The sequence below is a fragment of the Myiozetetes cayanensis genome, unplaced genomic scaffold (assembly GCF_022539395.1).
Source record: "Myiozetetes cayanensis isolate MyiCay16 unplaced genomic scaffold, myiCay2020 scf17, whole genome shotgun sequence".
In the NCBI taxonomy this organism is placed as follows: domain Eukaryota; kingdom Metazoa; phylum Chordata; class Aves; order Passeriformes; family Tyrannidae; genus Myiozetetes; species Myiozetetes cayanensis.
The window spans coordinates 16543935-16565665 of NW_026087378.1; the positions used below are offsets into that span (position 1 = coordinate 16543935).

General features: G+C 46.4%; 1 protein-coding gene across 1 annotated transcript; it reads left to right on the plus strand.

The window, feature by feature from the left end:
* Window positions 1–509: 509 nt before the first annotated feature.
* On the plus strand, window positions 510–12339 carry NPM1 (nucleophosmin 1). The gene is made up of 11 exons (XM_050312102.1): window positions 510–665; window positions 1261–1340; window positions 4038–4157; window positions 4951–5044; window positions 5770–5873; window positions 6407–6468; window positions 6953–7007; window positions 8136–8225; window positions 9043–9144; window positions 10960–11034; window positions 11984–12339. The coding sequence occupies exons 1-11, from the start codon at window positions 602–604 to the stop codon at window positions 12020–12022; spliced, it is 885 nt and encodes a 294-aa protein (XP_050168059.1). The 5' UTR covers window positions 510–601; the 3' UTR covers window positions 12023–12339.
* The last annotated feature ends 9392 nt before the right edge of the window (window positions 12340–21731 follow it).

Sequence of the window (21731 nt, forward strand, 5' to 3'; positions counted from 1 at the left end):
CTGTCCCCGAGCCGGTGGCGCAGGGAACAGCACCTGGGGATGGGAGCTCATCCCAGCAGGCAGCGGACGATGAAAGGTGCTGCTTTTGTTCAGTTTTTATTTCGGTCCAAGCCCACAGGATCGCCCAGCTCAGGCACACGCAGCGGAGGAGCGGGAAGAGCACGTTCCCCCTCAGCAGGGCCCCGCTGCCGCCGGAGCAGCTCTGCGCCGCGTGTCGTGCGGCCGCGAGGGAGCCCGTCGGTCCTGCGGCCCCCGGGAGGCTCGGGAGGCGCGGCCCCGGTCGGGTACGGCCCCGGTCGGGTACGGCCCCGGCGGGGCTGGGCAGGACGGTGCCCGCCCCTCAGGCCGCCATGTCTGCCCCCCCTCCCTCACACCGAGGCCCCGCCCCCCGCGCCCCCCGCGCGCGCGGGACCCTCCTTCGCGCGTGCGCAGGGGCGGCGCGGGGAGGGGGGCCGGGGGGCGTGGCCGTCGCCGCGGATCTCGCGAGAGCTGGCGGGCTATAAGAGCGCGGGGGCGGGCGCGGGGCTTCCTTTAGTGCGTGTCGTGCCGCGCCGCTGCGTGTCCGCTCTGCCCCGCTCCGCTCGCCGCCCCGCCCGCCGCCATGGAGGACAGCGCCATGGACATGGAGAGCATGGGCCCGCTGCGCCCGCAGACCTTCCTCTTCGGTAACGCGCCCGGGCCGCGCCGCCCCCGGGGCCGGGCAGGCCCCTCGCGTGGCCGCGGCCTGTGCGGGCCGAGCGCGGCCCTCACGGCGTGGGGGGAGGGTCCGGCCGGGCCGTTCCCGCGCACTCCGCACGTGGCGCGGGGCCCGCCCGCGGCCCGGCCCGGCCCGCCCTGGCCCCGCTTTGTTCCCGCAGCCTCCCGCCCGTTCCTAAGGACGCGGCGCGCCCGCCGAGCACATGGCAGCGCCGCGGCGGGCGGAGCACGTGGAGCGCGGCGGGGCCGGGCGCGGGGATGCCCCGCGGGCCCGACCGCCCTGCCGGGCCCTCCTGGAGGTGGCTCCGGCGCGGGCAGCGCGGGGGACGCCGGGCGGGAGGGCTCTCACAGCGGATGGGCCGGAACGGGCCACGCGGGAGCTGCGCGCTCGGCGCCAGGCCGCGGGCTCGCCTGGGTTTTTCCCCACCCCACGTGTTCCCCCGCCTGCGAGCCGCTAATGCCCCGTGCGAGTTCTAGAAAAGCAGCAAGTCTGAAATAAAGAATTAACAAATACCTGCCTTTTAGGTAAAACAGGAGGCTTATACTTAAATCGTCTTTTCACAGGTTGTGAACTTAAAGCAGATAAGGACTATCAGTTCAAAGTAGATGATGAAGAAAATGAGCATCAGTTGTCTCTGAGAACGGCAAGTATTGTTTGGTCTTAACCTTTCAATTTTTATGTGCGGTGATGCAGGGGGTGAGATTTTTTGTGTATCATTTTTTTCCCCCAAACTTTATTCTTTTTGTGGTAAGTGTTTTTTAGGCAAATCTGTTAAATAATCTCTTACTGGAAGTAGAACATATATCACTTTTGCTGTATTGGAAGGAGTGCATCCAGTGGTGTTTCAGTGCTTACAGCAAGAAGTGGAAGGCTGGGAAGGGTTGAAAACCAATTCACAGTAGGTTAATCAGTGTACAGCAAATATAATAAAATGCCAAAATATGCACTCAGGCATCTCGAATACAATAGTGCAGGTGCTGCAGGAGCACAGGGGCAAGGACAGATTTAAAGGAATAAATGCACTTTCTTAGACTTCATTAGAGACTTTATTTTGAAAAGCTTTTCAGTATGTTCCAAAACATAATTCCATTTTTTTTTTCTTGCCCAGAAGCCGATAATAAGTTAGTCTAAATGAGAAGGAACAAAATTTATGTTTTGATTTACTGTTCTTGGTTTGCCCTCTCTGAGGAAAGCCCATCTCCCGTTCAGATAATTCATCTCGCAGACTCCTCGCTGATCCTGGGAATGGGATCTGCACACCGAGTTCTTGGAGGTGTCCTTGGATCTTTCTGGTGCCACACAAGCCAGACACAGTATTCAGGGACTTTGTTCTGGACTGACCATGTTGCTCTTGGGTAGGAGAACATCAGTGTGCCCCAACACAGGTTTTCCCTTCATGGAAAAGTTGTAGCATCTCATGGCAATAGCTTATTGCTGTGTTTATTTGAATATAAAGAGGTGTTTTGATGATGAAACGAGAGTGTCTTATAATTGTGGACTAATTCCCGCAGCAGAATTGCTTCCTACAGGTGACAAGCATGATAATGCTCTCCAAATACAGTGTTACTTAAAACACTTCTGGTTATGTGAGTCATGTCAGTCCTTGTATATTATGAAAATTACAGCCTGGGCCTGACAACGAGTAATTTGTTCTTAAGTAAAATGTCTTGGTGGAAGAATATAACAGTAAAGTATACACCCATTTCTCTTACCTTTCAAAAGGCACTTCATCCATGGCACTACTTTGTTGTTAGGGTTGGGGAGGGGGAGGGAAGCTAATTCAGTAACCTACTTTTTGAAAGGTAAGAGAAATGGGTGTTAACATATCAAGTGGCAAACTGGAAATGTTTAAGAGACTTGGAAGGTCTTGGACATGGCTACAAACAGAAAATTCCTTGGTGAGTAGTGGAAGGGCTTGATAAAAGATAAAGTGTGAAGGTAGTTACAAGCCTGGTTGTGTAAAGGCTGACAGTGCCCATTAAGATACAGATGTGATGCTCTTGGGCATGAGGTGCAGAAAGAGGGGGAGAAAAAGAGTAAAAGCGCAAGAGTATTAATTCATGTAGAGGTTTAAAGTGGCATGAGAGTTCCTGTAAATGTCTTGCTAAAAATAGCTGAGAATAGAGAGGAATGGTCACTGCTTCATTACCTGTTTAGTCAGTGCCTTCCTTTAGTGTAGTGAATGGATGTTTGCCAAACACTTAGGAAATACATGAAAAGTAAGTGCTGTAGTATTACTTGAACTGGTGCAAATGACAGCAGTTACTGGGGGTGGAGGGCATGCTCTAAAATTTGTCTCTCCAGCTGAGCAATTCAGTGTTTTTGCCAGCCTGTTAAGAGGTGAGATCAGAGCAGCAACATCACCTCTTGGAATTAGCAGTAACAAAATTTGCATGGAGTAGTAAATCCAGTATTTTATTTCTCTGCCTTCAGTCTGATACATCTAGTCTGGACCTTTGTAGCCTCCTTAAAGCTCAGCTCTTGAAAAATGAAAACTCTGTGTGCCTCTGCCTGAAGTGTTCACACCCACATCTTCTGTGGAGAGTGGAAGGCTTTCTTTGTGTGGGCAGGGAAGCACAGAGCCTTGTGCACTGGTCCCCAGAACAATTGCAGTACCTCAAGGGGTTCTTGGTTTTTACATCTTCTGCATGTAGTCCTGACTCAGACAGAAGCCAGAGGTTGAGTGAACTGGAATTTCAGGCCTGACCGATGCATGTCACACATTTGCCTCCCTGCAGCTATGAATTTTGAAACTTGAGGAAGTGCCAGACCCATACTCAGAGTAAGAAATCCAGGCACTTGAGTTGTGAAATGTCCTGGGACAGCAGCTCTTGGTCCATGGTAAAATAAAGGAGAAGGCATGTGCATAAATGACAGTGCTGAACTGAGCTGTTGTCAGACCTGACTCCTCAGTGAATGACAAGTAAAAAGTGCAGTGTGACAAAGGGAAGCCACTGGCAGGTGAAATAGGGCGGGAAGGGGAAGGATATAGGCTGTGATCCTGTGAAAGAGGTAGATTTTACCCTTTGTCTTGACATGTGGTTTAGGTTCTTTCCTTGGACCAGCTTCAGGGCTGACTGAACTTGTCACCCATTCCAATGCAGTGATCCAGCAGCAAAAGGCCCAATTTCACTGGCTCAAAATGTGCCTGGACTGGGACCTTGGAAGTGCCAGTGTTGAGGGGAAAGAGGGATACTGGTTTAGGATGGAGTGTGATGGAACCGTTAGTAGTCAGAAGTGAAAACTTAAACATTAATTGATGCAGAACAGTGCTTGGAGTTTAAAAGGCTTCAAAAATATTCAAGCTGTTGCTCAGACTGCCCTGTTCTTGACTTTACAGGTTACTTTAGGGGCTGGAGCCAAAGATGAATTACACGTTGTAGAAGCAGAAGCACTGGACTACGAAGGCAACCCCACTAAAGTAGTGCTGGCATCCCTGAAAATGTCAGTGCAGCCTACGGTAAGGGCAGGAATGTGGGAAAATCTGCTGGGAATTTGGTCTTGGGTGACAAAAACTAAATAGAAATGGCTTGGGTCAACTGAATTTTGGTGAAACGGAACAGGGGTAAGTGTGCTAAGACAAGTGTCAGTTTTGATGTGTAGTAAATATGAGCATGCTTTTTGTGCCTAGTAGAGTTACTTTAGTCATCTGGAGGTAATACACTTGGGGAAGTAATGCACTTGCTCAAATGATGCATTTTTTAAAAAGTGATAGTAATTATGCATGTTATCTCAGTGTATACAGATGTATATGCAGGCAGATGCATCTGTAGCCTGTGTTGCTTTCTTTGAGCGTGGGATCAGAATAATTTAGTTTTTCTTCATGTCCCAAGCTCTTAAAAGATTCTGAAGATGATTGCTGCTGTTTCTTGATTTAAGGGCACCCTACTTGTAATATCTGCCATCTGGGTGGTTTGGTTCAGTGTTGCTGATGATGTACAAGTAGAAGTGCATTGTGCTGCAGCAGATGGGATGGATCATGTTTGAATTGGCATTGTTGCCAAGGGGACTAAAAACAAATGTGAATTGGTCTGGCTTTGGTGGATAGGATAAATTAGATGTAGTAAACCGTGTTGGTAGCTTATTGACCCAGATTTGACTCTTATCACTTCTGGAATATTCTGTCAGGTGGGAACTTGGAGTAACTGCATTAACCGTGGAGCCTACAGAGCTCTTGTTTTCATTTGAATGGACTGTCTGTTGACTGCAGTTTGCCCAGAAGATCTGACTAAATGAAAACGTTTTCCCCCCAGGTTTCGTTAGGGGGCTTTGAGATCACACCGCCCGTGGTGCTGAGGTTGAAGTGCGGTTCAGGGCCCGTTTACGTCAGCGGGCAGCACCTTGTGGGTACGTATGGCTGGGTGCGGTGGGGCCTTGCCTGTCACAGCACCAGTACAGCTGGGGTGTAACTGGAGTCTCAAGCAGTGCCTTTTCTGATACTGCCCCCCTGAATCTTTGTCACAGTCCCTGGAGGCAGGAGGTGGCTGTAGGACAAAGCAGTTCATTGAAATGTTTGTGTGCCTTTTCTTACCCACATTCCTTGTTATGGGTAAGGGGCATTTGTCAGCCTTGCAGTTGGAGTTCCAATTTCTGCCCTTGAAAGTGGGTGTTAGTGTAGGCCTTCTGCTTTCAGCTGAGTGTGAGAAGACTACCCGTGAAATAGGTCTGAGTTTAAACTAAACTAAGCCAGGATTTAGCCTCCTCCTTTGTAGGATCGTCTTTGAAACTCATCATTCTCTAGAAGTTTTAAGATGTGTCTCCTGAGGAATGGAGAAAATGTTACTTTTAACTTTGTTTGGCCTCTTGTCAACGAGGAGTGTTAAAACCAGTGTGTATGAATGGTTGTTCAGCTACTTTTGGGTTCAGTCTAGTAGCACCTGCATGCAGTCAGCTGGAAAAGTTTCTGATCTCATTGGTTTGGTCACTAGTAGGATGGTTCCCATCAATTCACCTCAGTAAGACCAAGCTGTTCAGTGATGGGTGATGCTCTTCTCTTTGTTACTTACTACCAGTCTTGCTTTACTCATAATTAAATGAGGAGAGGTTTTTACATGCTACCTTCACTTTTTCAGCATTAGAAGAAGAACCAGAATCAGATGAGGAAGAAGAGGATGCAAAAATTGTGAACGCTTCAACAAAGAGACCAGCAAGTGGAGGAGGAGCTAAAACACCACAGGTATAAGGACTTGCAGTCGCCTTGTTGGAAGCATTTTGGTTTGGTATTAGTGCCTCTGGAAGTAAGATACTGGATGGCTTGCTAGGATTCACTTCAGATATGGAAAAGGATTATTTTGTATTTGGGTCTTGACAAGTACTAAGTTACAGGAACGTGATTAAGTGCAGGTGGTTCCCAAAGCTTTGTTGGAGGGGCAGAATATAATTGCTACTTTTTTGAAACTTTGTCCACTGCAGTAAATACTCTGAATTCTCTCTGTGAGCTGAGTGTGTGCAGTTTCTGGTGTAAACATCAGTGTACTGCAGGGGTGGAAATGCTGATTGAAGCTCTTTCCTGTAGATGAAAGGTTCATGTGCTCAGAGCATGCTATAAATTGGTCAATAGCTTTAGACTTGGCAGCTGTAACCTCCTGAGTTTTAGCTAAATTGATAGAAGATCATATTGTAATTATGCCGTGAAATTTTTTGGGTGGCAGTTGCTCTTTATTGCCATAAAATGGTATTAACACTTAGCATACCTTTTTGTTTTTAAAGAAAAAACCCAAATTGTCAGAAGATGATGAGGATGATGATGAAGATGAGGATGATGATGATGAGTATGTATTCTTGTTTTGATAATGTATTTTGAAATACAGGGTCAATTTTCAGAATATGAATTGTGTGGCATAACTGGATGTTAAAGTGAGCAAGCTATTTTTTTACCTTGGCTAGGGAAAAAGCAGAATTGCCTCATTTATCTCCACAGTGCAATCTAAATTAGTGTTATTCAGATGTGTCATACTGGCTTATAAAACTTGGCTTCCTGTTGTTACCTTGTAATAAAGCTAGAATTTCTTTATTGGTAGTAGTGGAAGTCTTTAAGATACTTACTTGCCTTCAGTATTAAGACAGAAGGGAGTGCATTTAACTGCTCTAAAGGTAGTGCTTGCTCTAACACCTTGCCGTGTGTGAAAACAAGCTATAAGGTAGAGCTGGGAAGATTGCTTCCTTCATTAAAAACATTTTACTGGGAGGGAAGGGGAGGATTATTTCCTAATGTGAATCTTGAGTTTTGGTGAGTGACCTCCTTTCTAATTGTAGTGATGAGGATGACTTAGAGGATGATGAGGAAGAAATTAAAGCACCAGTGAAAAAAGTAAGTGGCGTATACATAGACACACTGTGATATGACAGTAATGGGGCAGGTAGTCCCTTAAATCAGTGAGTTTTAAGCACACCTGCCTGGCACATGCAAATGGGGGATGTATTTGATTTAACTAAGTCTGTATAAAGCAATTGTAATAGAACATAAGAATATTTAAATACGAATGTGCATGCAATCCGTGTTTTATCTCCTTGGCTGCAGAGGGGTGATGGGGGGTTAACAGCACACACATGCAGTTGTCAGTCCGGGATGGGGCCTGTATGGCTGTTTGGCAGCAAATCCCGGTCACAGTGGGTTGTGGTTTGCCCTTGTGAGTCCTGCAGGCCTGGAAAGGACTTTCTAGTCCTTCAAATACAAAATGATGTAAACGTGAGTGCAGTTCAGGCAGCCCTCGAAGGCCATCTGGTGGTGGAACCAACACACAGCAGGGCAGCTGCAGAGGGACAAGGGGAGGCATTTTCTTTTTCTTACACTTGTGTCCTTGGGCTTGAAGTCTTATGTTCATATCTGCTGTTTGGAAACGAATATTTAGTGTTTTACTTCACTGTGTGCTGCTCTGTGCTAATGAATTTCCGTAGGTGATAGTGCACAGTGGTAAAGCCTGGTAAAGACAACCTGAACTGCAGATTCCTGCCATCTAATCCAGTCCAGTGTGGCTGAACAAAATGGTCCCTGGAGTTACATAGGAGTGTAAGACTCCCAGTTCCTTAATGTGCATACGGTATCATGTCCCGTGCACATCTCAGAGGGTGTTCCTGTATGGAATGCCAAACAAGGAATAATAGTTAATGCAGTATCTGTCCCCCAAAGACTGCATAGTCATATGTAAGGAAAGGTGTAATATATAAGAGAAATAAAGTGAGGGTCTGACATAATTGTATAGTATCATAACAGAATGTATGTTTTGAATTGTGTTGCACTAACAGGTTTTCATTTGGGTTCCTCTAATATGCTTTTTGCTTAAATGATAGATGTTGACTGTGTTTCCTTGATAGTGAGAATAGTTTCTTGAGGTTAAGTAGTATATGAACTTGTCACAAAATCTTGAGTATTATTTTAATGATCTTAGCATTTACTTGCTGTTCATTTGGCAAATGAACTCGTGTGCTTGCTTTACAGCCAGTCCGTGAGGTTTCAGGAAAAAATATGCAGAAAGCAAAGCAAAATGGAAAAGACTCTAAGCCATCCACACCTGCATCTAAATCAAAAGTGAGTGAAAACAGATAAGTAAAAAGGTTTATTCTAGTGTGAAAGCTAGTTTTCTTGCCTAATGGTAGCTTTAAATAACATCCTAACCTTTAAGTTAGGTTTTTCATGTTGAGGATACTGTTCACTGCTTCATGTTCTCCTGTGAAACCCTTCAGTGATCAATTAATAACTACAACAGCCAGGGTTTAAAATCAGACATGCACCTTGTGCACGAGGGTGGCTGCCAAGTGTGCTGCCACTGGAGTCCACCCAGAGGCTGCTGCTGTGAGTGGCTCCCACTGAACTGACCCATTTCAGAACACGTTTCCTGTTCAGTGCTCTGTAATTGTGTGCTGCTTCCTCCTGCAGCTCTTCCTTGCTGTGTGTACTCACAAGTGCTGCCAGGAAGGGTCGTACAGAAACGAGCATGGGCTGGATGGCAGGACAGCATCTCAGCAGCGGGGCAGATGTGCCTTTTAAAGCATGACCTGACCTGGCTGCACACGTGGAGTAAACTGAATCACTCAATGTTTTGGCTATTTTTGGTTTCATTTCTGTTAGCAGAGAGAGCTGTGGAAGCACTTCCCCAGAAGCATAGGATGTTAGCTCCAACCTTAAATACTGTACTTTTTCTTGTTTCTGAGGAATGTGTTGGAAAGCACAAATTCAGCTTTCGTGACTTTTTGAAAACTGTATGGAATAACAATGTGCTAGCTTGTTTTTTCATTCTGTATGAAATCTTCCGTAGTTTCTAATATGCTTGTTGTATAAATCTTGGTCTTATACACTAAGTAGCTTTATGTGCAAGTTGCTAATAAAATTAATAATTGAATTTCAGACTCCAGATTCCAAGAAGGATAAAACCCTAACTCCAAAAACACCAAAAGTCCCTCTGTCGTTAGAGGAGATAAAAGCAAAAATGCAAGCGTCTGTAGATAAGGTGAGTTTTTGGAAACTTGAGCCTTCTCTTTTATACTTCCACAGATCAGAAAAATTGGATGTTTTTAAGAAATGGTCACATGTCACTGATGGCTGTTATCAGAGGGTGTTGATGTTTAAGCTCAGAGAAACAAATACACATTTGGGACAAAAAGAAGCCTCTGTACTGAGGAGAAACAAAACCACTTTGTTTCCAGATTCCTCTGGTGGTGCTGAGTAGTAATTTAGTATTTCTTAGTAAACTGTTTCAGTTAAAATTTGAAAAATCCTATAACAAACCTTTGGTGATCTTTTTGTTAACAAGTGTACACATTTTAGGTTACTAGAGTAAAGCAGGGTGACTTCTTTGCATGGTTGGAATAGCTTGGTCTTGAAGCAGTATCCACCTTAGCTATCCAGATGCCTGTAAGCCTCAGGAACTTCCAGAAGAGGGAGATAGGTGCTTATCATATGAGATAATGTCACTGAAGACCTGAAAGTGTTTGCTTTCTGAAGGGATATGAGCTTAATTGGGTCTCCCCTCAAGGGGTGTTTTGCACCTTCTGGAAGGGAGCAGGGTGGCCACTCTGCTGTTGTTTGCTACCAGCTTTGACTAGGACTTCAAAGTTACACATGAGTATTTTTCTTAGCTGCTGTTTAAGTCTAAAAAGGAAACCAAGTTACAGGCTGGTTGGGTAAAAGTGCAGTAAGTAATAGCAATTTTCACCCTTAGCCAAGTTTAAAAGTGTGTGCCTGCTGGGGGTGTATTCTGAGTACACCTGTGCCTTGAATACATGGGAGTGAGGGCCTGGTGTCTGGTTTTGCTCTGCTGGCAAGAAGTGTGCCTAGAAATTGTCTCCTCACTTGTGACTGAAGCAGATTCTTCATTGGAGACTTATTTGTGGCTGATTATGGTGCTATGAAGAATTCTGTCAATTTCTTGGGTTATTTTTAGTTAAGCTTGAATAAAGTTCTTGACCCTTTACAGTGGCAAACAAAATCACCTAAAGAATTATCTTCTACTTAGATCATTAGTGTTTTGAGGCTACTTCTTCTCAGGAATGCAAATCAAGACTAAAAGTGTTCCAGTTCAGAGTGGGTGCAGAGTGAGCATGGACAGGTTGTGCTGAGGGTGGAAATGCAGAGCCCTGGGCTGTGATCTGACAGCGATGGGTGGTGCCATCCTGGTGGATCATGCTAACCTGGACACTGGGGTGGTGTTCATGACTCAGGAACCACGTCAGGGTTCTTTCTGCAGCATAAGCACAAGTGGCTGAGCTGGTCCCAGGAGACCTGTCACTGTGGAGAGAAGCAGAGCAGAGGATTGGCAAAAGGAGCTTTAAAATACACTATTGCTGAAGAGTGTTTTCAGTGGGAAATGCTGTGTACGGTGCTGCTGTAGCAGGCAGCTTAATTTAATGTTTTCCAAGATAGTGCCAGAGCATCCCTGAGCAAGGCGGGGGGGTGTGCATCCCCAGGTTCCACAGCACTTCCAGCTGACAGCCAGCAAGTTAACAGCTTTACCTGACTAGCATGGGACTGACTGCAAGCAAGGTTATTTTATTTGTAGTGGTGATGCTTGCTATTATGCTCTGGAGCACGAGCAAGAGTGTTGGACAGCAGTTTTAGTGCATAACCACTCACTCCTGTGAGAAATGCCCTGGGTATTGTAGAGAAGAAAGCTTTAAAATGGTTTAAAGCAGATTGGTGTGGGAAGCTACAAGGTGGGCTCAGTAAAATTCCATGTGTGTTGCAAGGGGTTTCAGCTTTATAGGTTATTTATTGGAATCATTAAATGGCCTGCATACAGTAAAGTTTGCCTTTTTTTCCAAAATAGGGTACTACCCTGCCTAAGATGGAAGCCAAATTTGCCAACTATGTTAAGAATTGCTTCAGGACGGAGGACCAGAAGGTAACTGAATTTATTGGAGCTTGATAAAGTCCAAAAACTTTTATAACCTGACTTAAAAATTCTTTTCCACTTCTTAATCTTTACAAGCTTTGGACTGTTTCAAAGGGTTACAAACCACAAATAATACTTCAAATTCATAAATGGGAATGGTTTTTAAGGGTTTAGTTTGCTAAGATAGGAAAGCTAATATTTTATTACATTTTTCCAGCTTTTATATGGTTGGTAAATTATCTCTTGCTTACTAAACCCGCAGAATTTTCCTTTTGGCACCGTATTGGCTAAGGAAATGAGCTGTGGTTTTCCTTGCTGCTGAATTTGGCCACCTAGGCCAGTCTGCTGTTCAGCCCTTGGTTGGGGAGGGTGTCTGGGAGGGGGGAGCTGTTTTGTGATGGAGGTTGTGGCGTTCTTGCTATGTTTTGTCCCAGAATGAACTGAGCTCTTAAAAGAGGGCAGAAGGTGGTATCAGGAAGCAAGTTTTTAAATTAGTTATTACATAACATAGCCTGGGCTAAAATGTGTCTTAGATTCCACTGTCAGAATTCCTGTAAGTTAACTTTTATCCAGTGACAGAATTCCTTATGCTTTCCTGAGTAAACTTGTCTGATAGACAAATAGATAGGCTCTTGAAAGAATGTTGAAAAGCAGTTCTCAGCTGCTGGAGCTGCTCTGACATTAGCCAGGGTAGGCAGAGTTCAGCCAATATTTGCCTAGGTGGTCCCCACCCATCCTCTCACTCAACCTTCACTGAGTTCTTACTATTGTGACTTCGTCTGAATAACAGACTTCTAGCAGAAGGACCTAATGTCATGCTTTCACCTTGATTTTCTCTGAAAGATATGCATTTTTTTATTATAATTTAATGTCAATATTTTATGGAATAAGTGGATAGTAAACTGAAAATAATTTGAATAATGGATTCCAATTTCTAACTCTTTGTGTACACTTCCAGGTCATTCAAGCTCTCTGGCAGTGGAGACAGAGTCTGTAAGAAAAGAAAACAGTTTAAACAGTTCATTAAAATCTGCAGTCTTACTTCTGTAACCATTATTTGGCTGTTCTTTTTACAAATGCTGAAAAGCTTTCCCTCCTGTGTCTGATAAATGTCATCCAGATTACCTTGCCAAGAATGTGTTGTCCAAAATGCCTGTTTAGTTTTTAAAGACGGGACTCCACCCTCAGCTTCATTTTAAGTATGTATGGAATGTTTTGATAAGGCATGGTGGTGGTGGTGGTCAGACAAATGGAAATGGTGGGGAGACTAAATGTACGTGGAAAAAGAATAAAATTTAGTATTTTAATAAAGTACTATTGTTTCTTTTTTTATGGGTTGGGGGTAGTTTGCATATTGAACTGAGAGATAATGAGGCTTTAAAGTTCTCCTAGGAGCTTACCTTTGAGTATTTAAGCTACTTCTCTCCACCAAGTACACATCAGCTCCTCTCATTTGTGTTAACTTTCAAAACAACTGACTTGCAGTTCCATGAGCTTTGCAGCTGCTGAACAGCTGATTGGTGAGAAGACTAAGTGGTAAGTGGGGCTTTATTCTTGTCTGAGAGTGACCACTAATGATATAATTGCCCAAACCAGCCCTTCCTGCCTCAATTTCTGACCCGCTTCGCTGCTCTTTGGTTTATGGTTTCTCTCTAACTACTGGGTTTGTAGGGCTGTGACTCCCCTTGTAAAATGCAATACTTCAGATTTGGGAATTGCTGGCTGTGCTGTTCCTCTGAGGAGCTGCAGTCTCTGAGGTTGCCTCTCATAATGACTCCTGTGAGGGTTTTGTGCAGATGGGAATTAGCTTGAATGCTGCAGGGTGTGCCTAGAGAACTCACTGAGCTGTGCCAATGGATAAATTCCTGGGAATGCTGAGGAACTAATCAGCATATGCAAAAGCCTAGATGGGCAGGGAGGCTGGGCTATTTTGATTATTGCTTGCACATGACACAAAGAAGCAGAGTTAAAATTTTGGACTGTCCTTGGTTGTCGCATAAGGTGTAAGGGCTTTCAGGTGAAGGGAAGCAAGCATGGATGCCATGCCTGGTACTGAGCTCTTCCTCAGGGCTCCTGCCTAAAGGCTGTCTCACTTGAAACGCTTGGCTGTTAATCTGTACAGTAACTGAGCAATGGTGTCCAGACTGAAAGAATACTGAGCAAGAAAACATTCAAGCAGTTGTGTGGTAACCATTAAACTTGGCTTTAATCCGTGTTATGCTTGAGAATTAATGCAACTGATTCTGTTCTTCACAGCAGCAAACCCCTTATTTGAGAACAGAAGGGCATTTAAACAGGCCACAGCAGCTTGAAGTTTGTACAAGTGGGTTCTGTAGGAGTTGCCTTCCCAAGACGTGGTAAACTCTTGTTGGGTTGTGCTCATTGGGCATGAGGTCTCTTTTATTACTGAGTTTTTTTACAAGTTGTTTAAGTAGAATGTACAATTTGGTTTGTTAAATAGCCACTGGAAATATTTTTTAAAGTCTGCTATTAAAAAACCCTTAGTTCCTATGGTTTTGATTCTGGGTATGACAAAAAGCAGTGCAGGTCTCGAGAAGCAAAATGGTTCTTTTTGGAAAAACAAAAGCCAAGCAAAGTGCATAGTAGAGAAGTGAAACAGTGCAAGTGTAGTGTCAAAGATTCATTTAAGCTTGAGAATAATTGCAGCATGTGAAATAGCAGAATATAAGGGTTTGAAATGCCTGTTTTGGTGGGGTTATGTCAATAGATGATGTCATATGCATAAGTGAGAGCAAATTTCCCTGGTGAAATAGAGCTGATGGCACAGACAGGCTTATTTAAGCAAAATTGCTTTCAATTTTGGCTGAAACAAGTGAAAATTCTACAGTAATTTCAGTAAGAGGCTATCCAGCCAATAAAATATTCTGATTATTAAGCTTTTAAGAAAAGCCAGGGTGTTTGTTGTGTGTCTGTAGGTGACTGACCAAAGCAGCTCTGGTGTGCAGCCTCCACCATTTCAGGGGGAAGACTGAGCCTGTATGGACAGCTCTAAAGGAGAATTTACTCCTGTGCTGCTGCCAGGGTATAATGTAAGTGAAACCTGTGCCAGGCTGCTGTTAAAGGATCAAGAGGCATCTGAGGCACCTCGTGGTGTAACAATGACAACTTCACCTGGCCCTGGTCATCTTGTGTGGTGTTCCCTGCCAGTTCAGACTCAGAGCTGTGGCTGTGGGGAGTGGGCAGTGTCTGGGGCTGGCTGCCCCGTCCCTGCCCTGTCCTGCCAGGCTCCACAAACACCTTACTGTGTTGGGGACTGGCCATCCAACGACTGGATGCAGCCATATCCTCTGGGACATTCACACACAGCTGCCAGTTTTTGAACTTCTTTGAACAGAGCCTCAAAGGCTGGTTTGAAAAAAAAGAGTTCTGATGTGATAATACCTGTTGAAGAGAAGAGACAAATACCAGATGTGGGTTGTTGAAGTACTGTGTTCTTGAATTTCTGCAGAGTTCAAACATGTTTTTACCATGGTAATGATGGCAACAAAGCTGTAATGTTTTGATAGCTGTGTCGAGGGTTATGAGCCTGTGAGTGCTCCTGGTCCCATGGCTTATTTGGGAGCATGGAGGTCCATAGGCAAATGCACTGATGTTTCCTCACTCCATGATGGGAGAACAACTTGACTTCCTTTACAAGACAGTAAAACACCTCTCAAGGTGGCTGTCCCTTCAACTCTGCTTTCTACACAGATTCCCCCCACTGCTGCCTGTCCTGGCTTTTTTCATGTTTTGTTTTCCTTCTATAAGTGTTTTGTTCCTTACAGTGAACAGGTAGTTGGTGTCCCCCTGCACAGGACAAGGGCTCAGCTGAGCTGTGAGTGGGGACCATGCAGGGAGGGCAGCAGCACCGTCCTCTGCTCAACACCAGCAGCCCCACGTGGATCTACTTTGTCTCCGAGCCTCTGGTGTTTCTTGGCATCTCACTGCAGAAGAGGTGATAACAGAAGGATGCAGTCCTGGCAGGAGCTCTTGGTCTGTGCCCTATTCCTTGGGGTGTTCAAGAGGAGTGCTTGTGGCCATCTCGGGTCTGTCCTGGGGTTGGGTTTGCTCCTGTGGCTCCAGCTCTCCTGCCAAAATCGTGTCCCAGACCCCAAGAGCTGCGATGAGTGCAAGGCTCTTATTTTGCTCGTGCTCAGCAATTGTTGCAGCCTTTGGAGAGGAGCAAGTGGAGCATGGCTGGCAGGAGGGTGGGAGTGTGTGTGGGCTGAGGGAATGGAAAACAGGGCCAGGATGGGTGGCGGTTCCAGGCTTCTTGCCACCCAGACGGTCCCTCAGGGGCTAAGTTCATGCTGGAACATGCTCTCTGTCCTCTAGTAATCTTACCCAAATACCCCAAGCTATGTCCTGTCTTCCCATGTGCCATTACTGACTAGCAGCCAAACTCTTCCCTACATTTCTTTCCCTCTGTGTGGAACGGGCACCCAGATCCTTATTCCCCCTGCTGTTTTCCCAAAGGGGAGTTCAAGACTGGATCCTGCCTAGAAAATGTCAGAAAAAACTGCAAATAAATGGGGTGGTTTGGAGCTAAGCATTGGATGGAGCCCATTTTCCCTACCCTTGGCTAGTGGGCAGTAGGTTCTGGCAAGCAGCAGCAAGTGCAACTGGTTGTGTTGAGTGAGGGTTGGAGGTTTTGTGATCTGGTATTTATTAAGGGTTGCTTTGTCTGAGTCCCGGCTCTCAGTGTGAACAAGGAGAGCTGAGCTTGCATGGTGGGGTGCAGGAGAAGTGCTACAGGACTTCCAGGTGTGCCTGAAGGGGCCTGACTTGTCCCCCTGTTTGCAGACAGCAGGGAGAGCCCCCTGATGACGCCTTGCTGGTTATCTACATTTATACTTTTTTGGGGGAAAACCTCTGTGTTGGATCAGCTCTTCAGGGGCTGACCCTTGGGTAGTCTTATGTGAATAGATTTTAAACAGGGCCTAATTGGGACCAATGAATCAGTCAAATATATTGTGTTGCTTAGGATGTGTGACATGGGGACCACGTGTATGGCCTGTGCCCAGTTTATGAAGATGACTTTTGCTCTGCTCCTTACTTGGTTCTCTCCTTCTACCACTCTCCCTAACCAAGCCACAGGAGCCTTTGTAGGAAAAGGATCCTGGGAGAAAACAAAGAAAGGGCAATGAATTAAAAAAAGTGACTGAGGGTCAAAAGTGAGAATGGGAAAAGTGAAGACTGTCAGAGGGAGGCTCAGCAGGCGACCCCTGACCATTGCTACCACTTACAGAGCTGGCCACAGACATCACTGTGCTTGGGACAGCAAGTGGCAAAAGGAGGGAACAGAATTAGGCCACTCGAGAGAACTGATGCTCCTGATTCATCTCAGTGTTCAGTTTATGCTGGTACTAGAAGCTGTCTTTTGTTTTAAGCGAAGGCAGTTTTGTTAGAAAGGCCCCACAAGTCTTACTCATCTAATTGCCGGGGCCTGCAGCCTGCTGAGCCCCATCCAATGCTGTTGACATATTGTATTTAAGAGAAAATAGTTGCTCTTGACTATTTTCAAATTAAACCTGAGGTTTTACATTGCTTTAGGGTTATTTTAGTGAGTAATAACTGCAGGGGAGTTGAAGGTGTATTGTCAAGGTATTTGGCATTTCACTGCTGTAGCCACCTTGATCCATGCCCGGTTTGTGTAACTTTTCCCAACACTCCTTACATTTGTCCCAAAGTTTGGAAATTGTGTCATTTTCCCAAGAATGTCCTTGGTGAGAGGCTTCTAATGACCCATATCATGTTATATGGAGGCAGTTAAGTATTATCTCAGCATTGCTGTGAGCTCCCAAAGTACCTGCTGCCTCAGCTGTTCTGTGTATGTCAACGTGTGTGTGTGAGCACATCGAGAATGGGGACAACTATAGCTATTAAGGAAAGCTTTCAATTTAGTAATAAGGCCATTTCTGATGTTTAGGACATTCTTACCTGCCCCTTAACTCTTTTTCCCATACTTTCAAGCCTTTCCTTCAAATTTTCTCCATGAAAGTAGATATAGTCAGTTAAAATCCAAGGGTGGTAACACGTCACGGGACCACTGTAGTGCAGGGAACCCAGCCAGCCCTTGTGATCTCCAGAGACCACAGGAGCACAGGGAATTTGGGGATCTTGGCTTTTAGGGTCTCGAACTAGGAGAGATGCTTCTACTTCCCTTTAGCTTTTTGTTTCTAAGTACTCCCTTCCGACTCATTCCCACTTGTACATCTTGTCACAGCCACCTCCTTGCTAATTTGTCCCTTCACTGCTCCTCAGATTTCTGTCTTCTGATCCTCATCTTTTCCTCCTCCAGTCTTCTCTACCCACTGCTGTTGGAGCAGCACTGCTGTTCCCTGGGCTCCAGAAAAAGCCTGAACACCACTGCAAGCATGGTACTCCTGCATGAAATCCACCCTTTATATTCTTTAAGTTCCTGCTCTGAAGGAGGTGTGGCCCTGCAGCTTCCCTTCAGAAGGGTTAGTAGAAACACGAGTTCCCAAGTGTTGTTTTCGGAAGCTGCCCTGTGTCTGTCTCATGGCCCACCCTGAGCTGCTCAAAGGTCACTCAGTCAGTCACTTGTGCTGTCTGTGAGGGCAGTGAGAGTCCAGCGTGTCAGCAGTTCAGTGCCTGCAGCTGTGTGCACCACCCCTGACAGCCGCTGGGGCAGGGGGCAAGAGCCCACAGTGGTGGTGTGGGAAGGGAACAGTCACCCCACAGACAGGGGTTTGAGATGGTGACTTGCTGGAGACAGCTTAATTCAGGAGACTTCAGTCAAAGAGGTTTCTGTTTAAGAGGTGTTGAGCTGAAAAGCTCCAAGTTAAGGAAATACTAAGTTTTGAAGCTTAACAGCTTGTGATTTTTTTTTCTTTTTTCTTTTTTTTTTTTAAGGGAAAAATGAAACCATAGAGGAATATAAATCTGAGGAGCCAAGCCCTTGGATTTAATACGGTGCAAAGGCTGGAAAGTGGAATTTCCTACTGGTTCATGTAGGGTTGTCTGCAGAGGTTGGCTTGTTCTTGCCTCTCTTCAGAAGCTTTCAAGCAGCTGCCACAGGCTTCAGAGGGCAGCTGCAATGCTCCTGGGTGCTGGGATCGAGGGGAGCTCATAGGAGGACAAAAGCAGGACACAGGGCAGGGGTGGCCAGGCTGGGGGACACAGGGTGGGGGCATGTGCTGCCTGAGGGGCTACCCAGGAGAGCAGGGTATTGAACTAATCCATTGGTCTCTCCCTAGCTTGAGATGTCCATGTGATTTAATTTGCCTCATTGCTCTGCTAATAAAGCACTGAGGTCTGTTTAATGAGTATGCTGGAGCTTTCAGAGGAATCTGAGGTGACAGTCCCCAAATCCCACTGAAATTCAAGAAGTGTTCTGGTAGAGAAAAACCTTGGCAAACACTGAACCCCTGCCTGCTGAATAAGAGGCTGTGTTGGGTTTATCTTCTACAAAGTAATGATACAGATCAGAGTCAGGGTTGTAGCGTGGTGGGTTCTCCCTCTGCAGGGGCCCATGAGGCACCCATGTGGTCTAGAGCTGGAAGGGATGCTGTGGTTGCCTCTGTTCCCAAGAAGTCCAGGAAAGGCTTGTTACCTGCAGAAGCTCTTGGGAGCATCCCTGCTCTCTCTGGAGTTGGAATGGCCTTGCTGCAGCACCAGGCTGGTTGCTAGTGGCTTTTGGGGATGTCCTGGCCACCTCTCCCCTTCCAGGACTCCGTGCTCTGCCTCCTCCCAGCTCCTTCCCCCCCAGTCCACAGAACGCTGCCCCAGGTTGTTGTCCTCTTATTAATGCTGCAGAATGGAGCTGCCATGCTTGATATCCTATTATTTGTATTTCTTCTTCCATTACTCTGTTGTTATATCCTCGTTTATATTTGGCACACATTAAGTGCCTTTCCAGCCTGTGTTCCCCAAGGCAGGAGTTCCTGGTGGCCAAAAGAAGCCTGCCCTGGTCACAGCATGGAAAACTCCAGCAGAGCTGGGCTGAGACATCTGTGACCATTGAGGTACTTCACATCATTCCTCACAGATAGTCTCTGCTTAATTCTGGGTGATGGCTGTGTTGCCTTTATGCAGCCTCCAGACTGGATAAACTTCACCTCTTTGCAACTGGGCTTTCCAGCAGCGATTAAATAGCAAATATTTCTTGCTGAAACAATGGGGTCGTGCCACACTTGCACCTCAGCAGTGCCAGTCTCCAGGCCCCAACCCACCCAGGTGCTGGGTTGCTGCAGGGGATTGATGCTTGTATTTGCAGGACTGAAGTCTCTGATTGCTTGAGCCATCCCCCCTGGCTGGCATGGGGCGTTGCAGTTCATGTGTTTCAGCTCGGTGTGGGATTTGTGGGGTTTATAAAGCACAGCTCAATGGTCACCAGGTGAAAAGAGTGAGCACAGGGCAGCCAGCAGCAAAAGCATTGCTTTGGCTTCTTTTTTCAGTCTAGTGAAGGAAAGCTGCTATACATGTTCTGATAGCGTTTCCAATGCTTGGTGTGGGAGTTCAGCATTTCTGCCTTGGCTGTATTTACACCTTTCTTCGGTGTTTCAGTTGGTTCCTTACATCTCCCTGTGCTTTCAAAGTCCAGGGAACAGCGTAGTGGCTGCAGACACACCTTGGGGCTGTGCTATGTCCCTTCGTCTGTCTCAGGGCTTGGTGAAATCCGTGGGTAAAAGCTGTCAACGAATGGTTTGGGTTGCTTTTGTTCCTCCATAGTTCATTTATATCCAGGAGAAAAACTTCAGTGTGCTAAAACTCAACTTCCATCTGGAGTTAACTGGTGAGTGGGCCTTCCCTCTGCCTCTTGGCATGCAGGGAAATCTCTGAGCTTCAGGGGCTGAGCACCAGCAGCTTTCCAGCCTTGCACCTTCAGTTTGATGGCCCACAGGTCCTTCACCAGGCACCAGCCAAGGCTGCACCACTCCAAAATATCCAAACACCAAAGGGCTCTGCCTCAGGGAATGCATTTGAATCTACAAAATGTGGATTGGTTTGTTTTGTACCACCTGCTCTGTTCTCCCATATGTGAGTATCCATGTGTGAGTGGCCACACTGATGACTTGCAAAAGGTTTGCAGAATTTTTATGGGAATTTCATTTATATGAAGAGGCCAGGGAAGCTGTGGAAATGCTTTGAGGGCTGGAGCACCTCTGCTATGGAGCCAGGCTGGGAGAGCTGGGGGTTGTTGAACCTGAAGAAGAGAAGGCTCCAGGGACACCTGAGAGCCCCTTCCAGGGCCTAAAGGGGTTCCAAAAGAGCTGGAGAGGGACTTGGACAAGGGATAAAGGGACAGAACAAGGGGAAATGGCTTCTCACTGCAAGAGTACAGGATTAGATGGGATATTGGGAAGGAATTCTTCTTGTGAGGGTGGGGAGATCCTGGCACAGCTTGCCCAGAAAAGCTGTGGCTATCCCTGGAAGTGTCCAAGGCCAGGTTGGACAGGGCTTGGAGAAACCTGGGCTAGTGGGAGGTGTCCCTGCCCATGGCAGGGGGTGGAATGAGATGATCCTTAAGATCCCTTCCATTCCTGACTGTTCTTCACCATGTTCCTTCTGCAAGACTGTGGCTGAATGTGATGGTGCTGATGAGTCCTGTCCTCCTGGGCATCAGTTCAGGGTTGTTTTGAGGGGGCTCTTCTGTCAAATGGTGGTAACTGCAAAGCATCCCCTCTCTCCCTGTCTGCCCAGGCTATGTGACAGAAGCCCTTCTTACCTTGGGAAGGAATTGCCTTTTTGTGTGTTAACGGGAGAAAGACAGAACATGCACCCCAGCCAGTCTGAAAGTTGTCTTTGCTTTTACTGGAGATTTCAATTGCAGAAACCCTCTTCTATCTGATTTTCATTGAGGACTTCTTATTGAAACAGCCCAAGGCTGGGGATGCAGACGACAGGAGCAAACAGCACGCAGGTTTGCTCACCAGTGGCAGGGCTGGGATGTAGAGCTGAACTTGGTCGTTGTAAAACATCAGCCCAGGTTTTTTCATTTTAATTTAAATCTTGGCGTGCCAGATGCAGCGGGGCCAGATCCTGTGCTGGCCTTTCCTGCTGGCTTCTCATTCACATTCCAAAGGGGCATCCAGGGGGTGGGAAGGCTTCCCACTCAAGCATGCTCTTAAGTCCTTGGCTCCATTGAAAGGGCTTCATGCTCTGTGAAATGCCCACTCCTCGTGTGATATGGACCACTGGAGCAGGGCGAGGGAAGCTCATTTCACCAGGGGCACCTTCACTGCCCTGCAAGTGAAAGGTCATGCTGCTCAGACTTCGATTTGAGCTGCTGGAGAGCGGCCACTAATCCAATAAGCCACCGAGGCCCTGTAGGATACAGCCTTAATTCAGGCATTTGCAGGGGTGAGTGGGAGGCAGCAACCCTGAGAGCTCCCAGGGACACCCTGCACTGCACAGACCAACCTGCTTAATAAAGTGTTGGGAAGATCGAGCTCTCAGGACCCTCCTGCCCCAGCCTTCACACCTGGAGCGTGCTGTGTGAAAAATAAACAGCTTTAAAGATTTTGCAGTGGGCGTTGGCTGCTCTGGCTGGGTGTGCGCAGATCACACGGCAGCCTTCAGCAGTGGAGCAACACCATGGAGCTTTTAATATGTCATAGATACATATATATGTACACACACATTTGTAACAACGTGCAGCTAGATTGTATTTCTGTATATGAGATACATAGTAATGCCACATCTCTATTCTGTGCCTGTCTGTGTTCCTCGAGGCTGGTAGC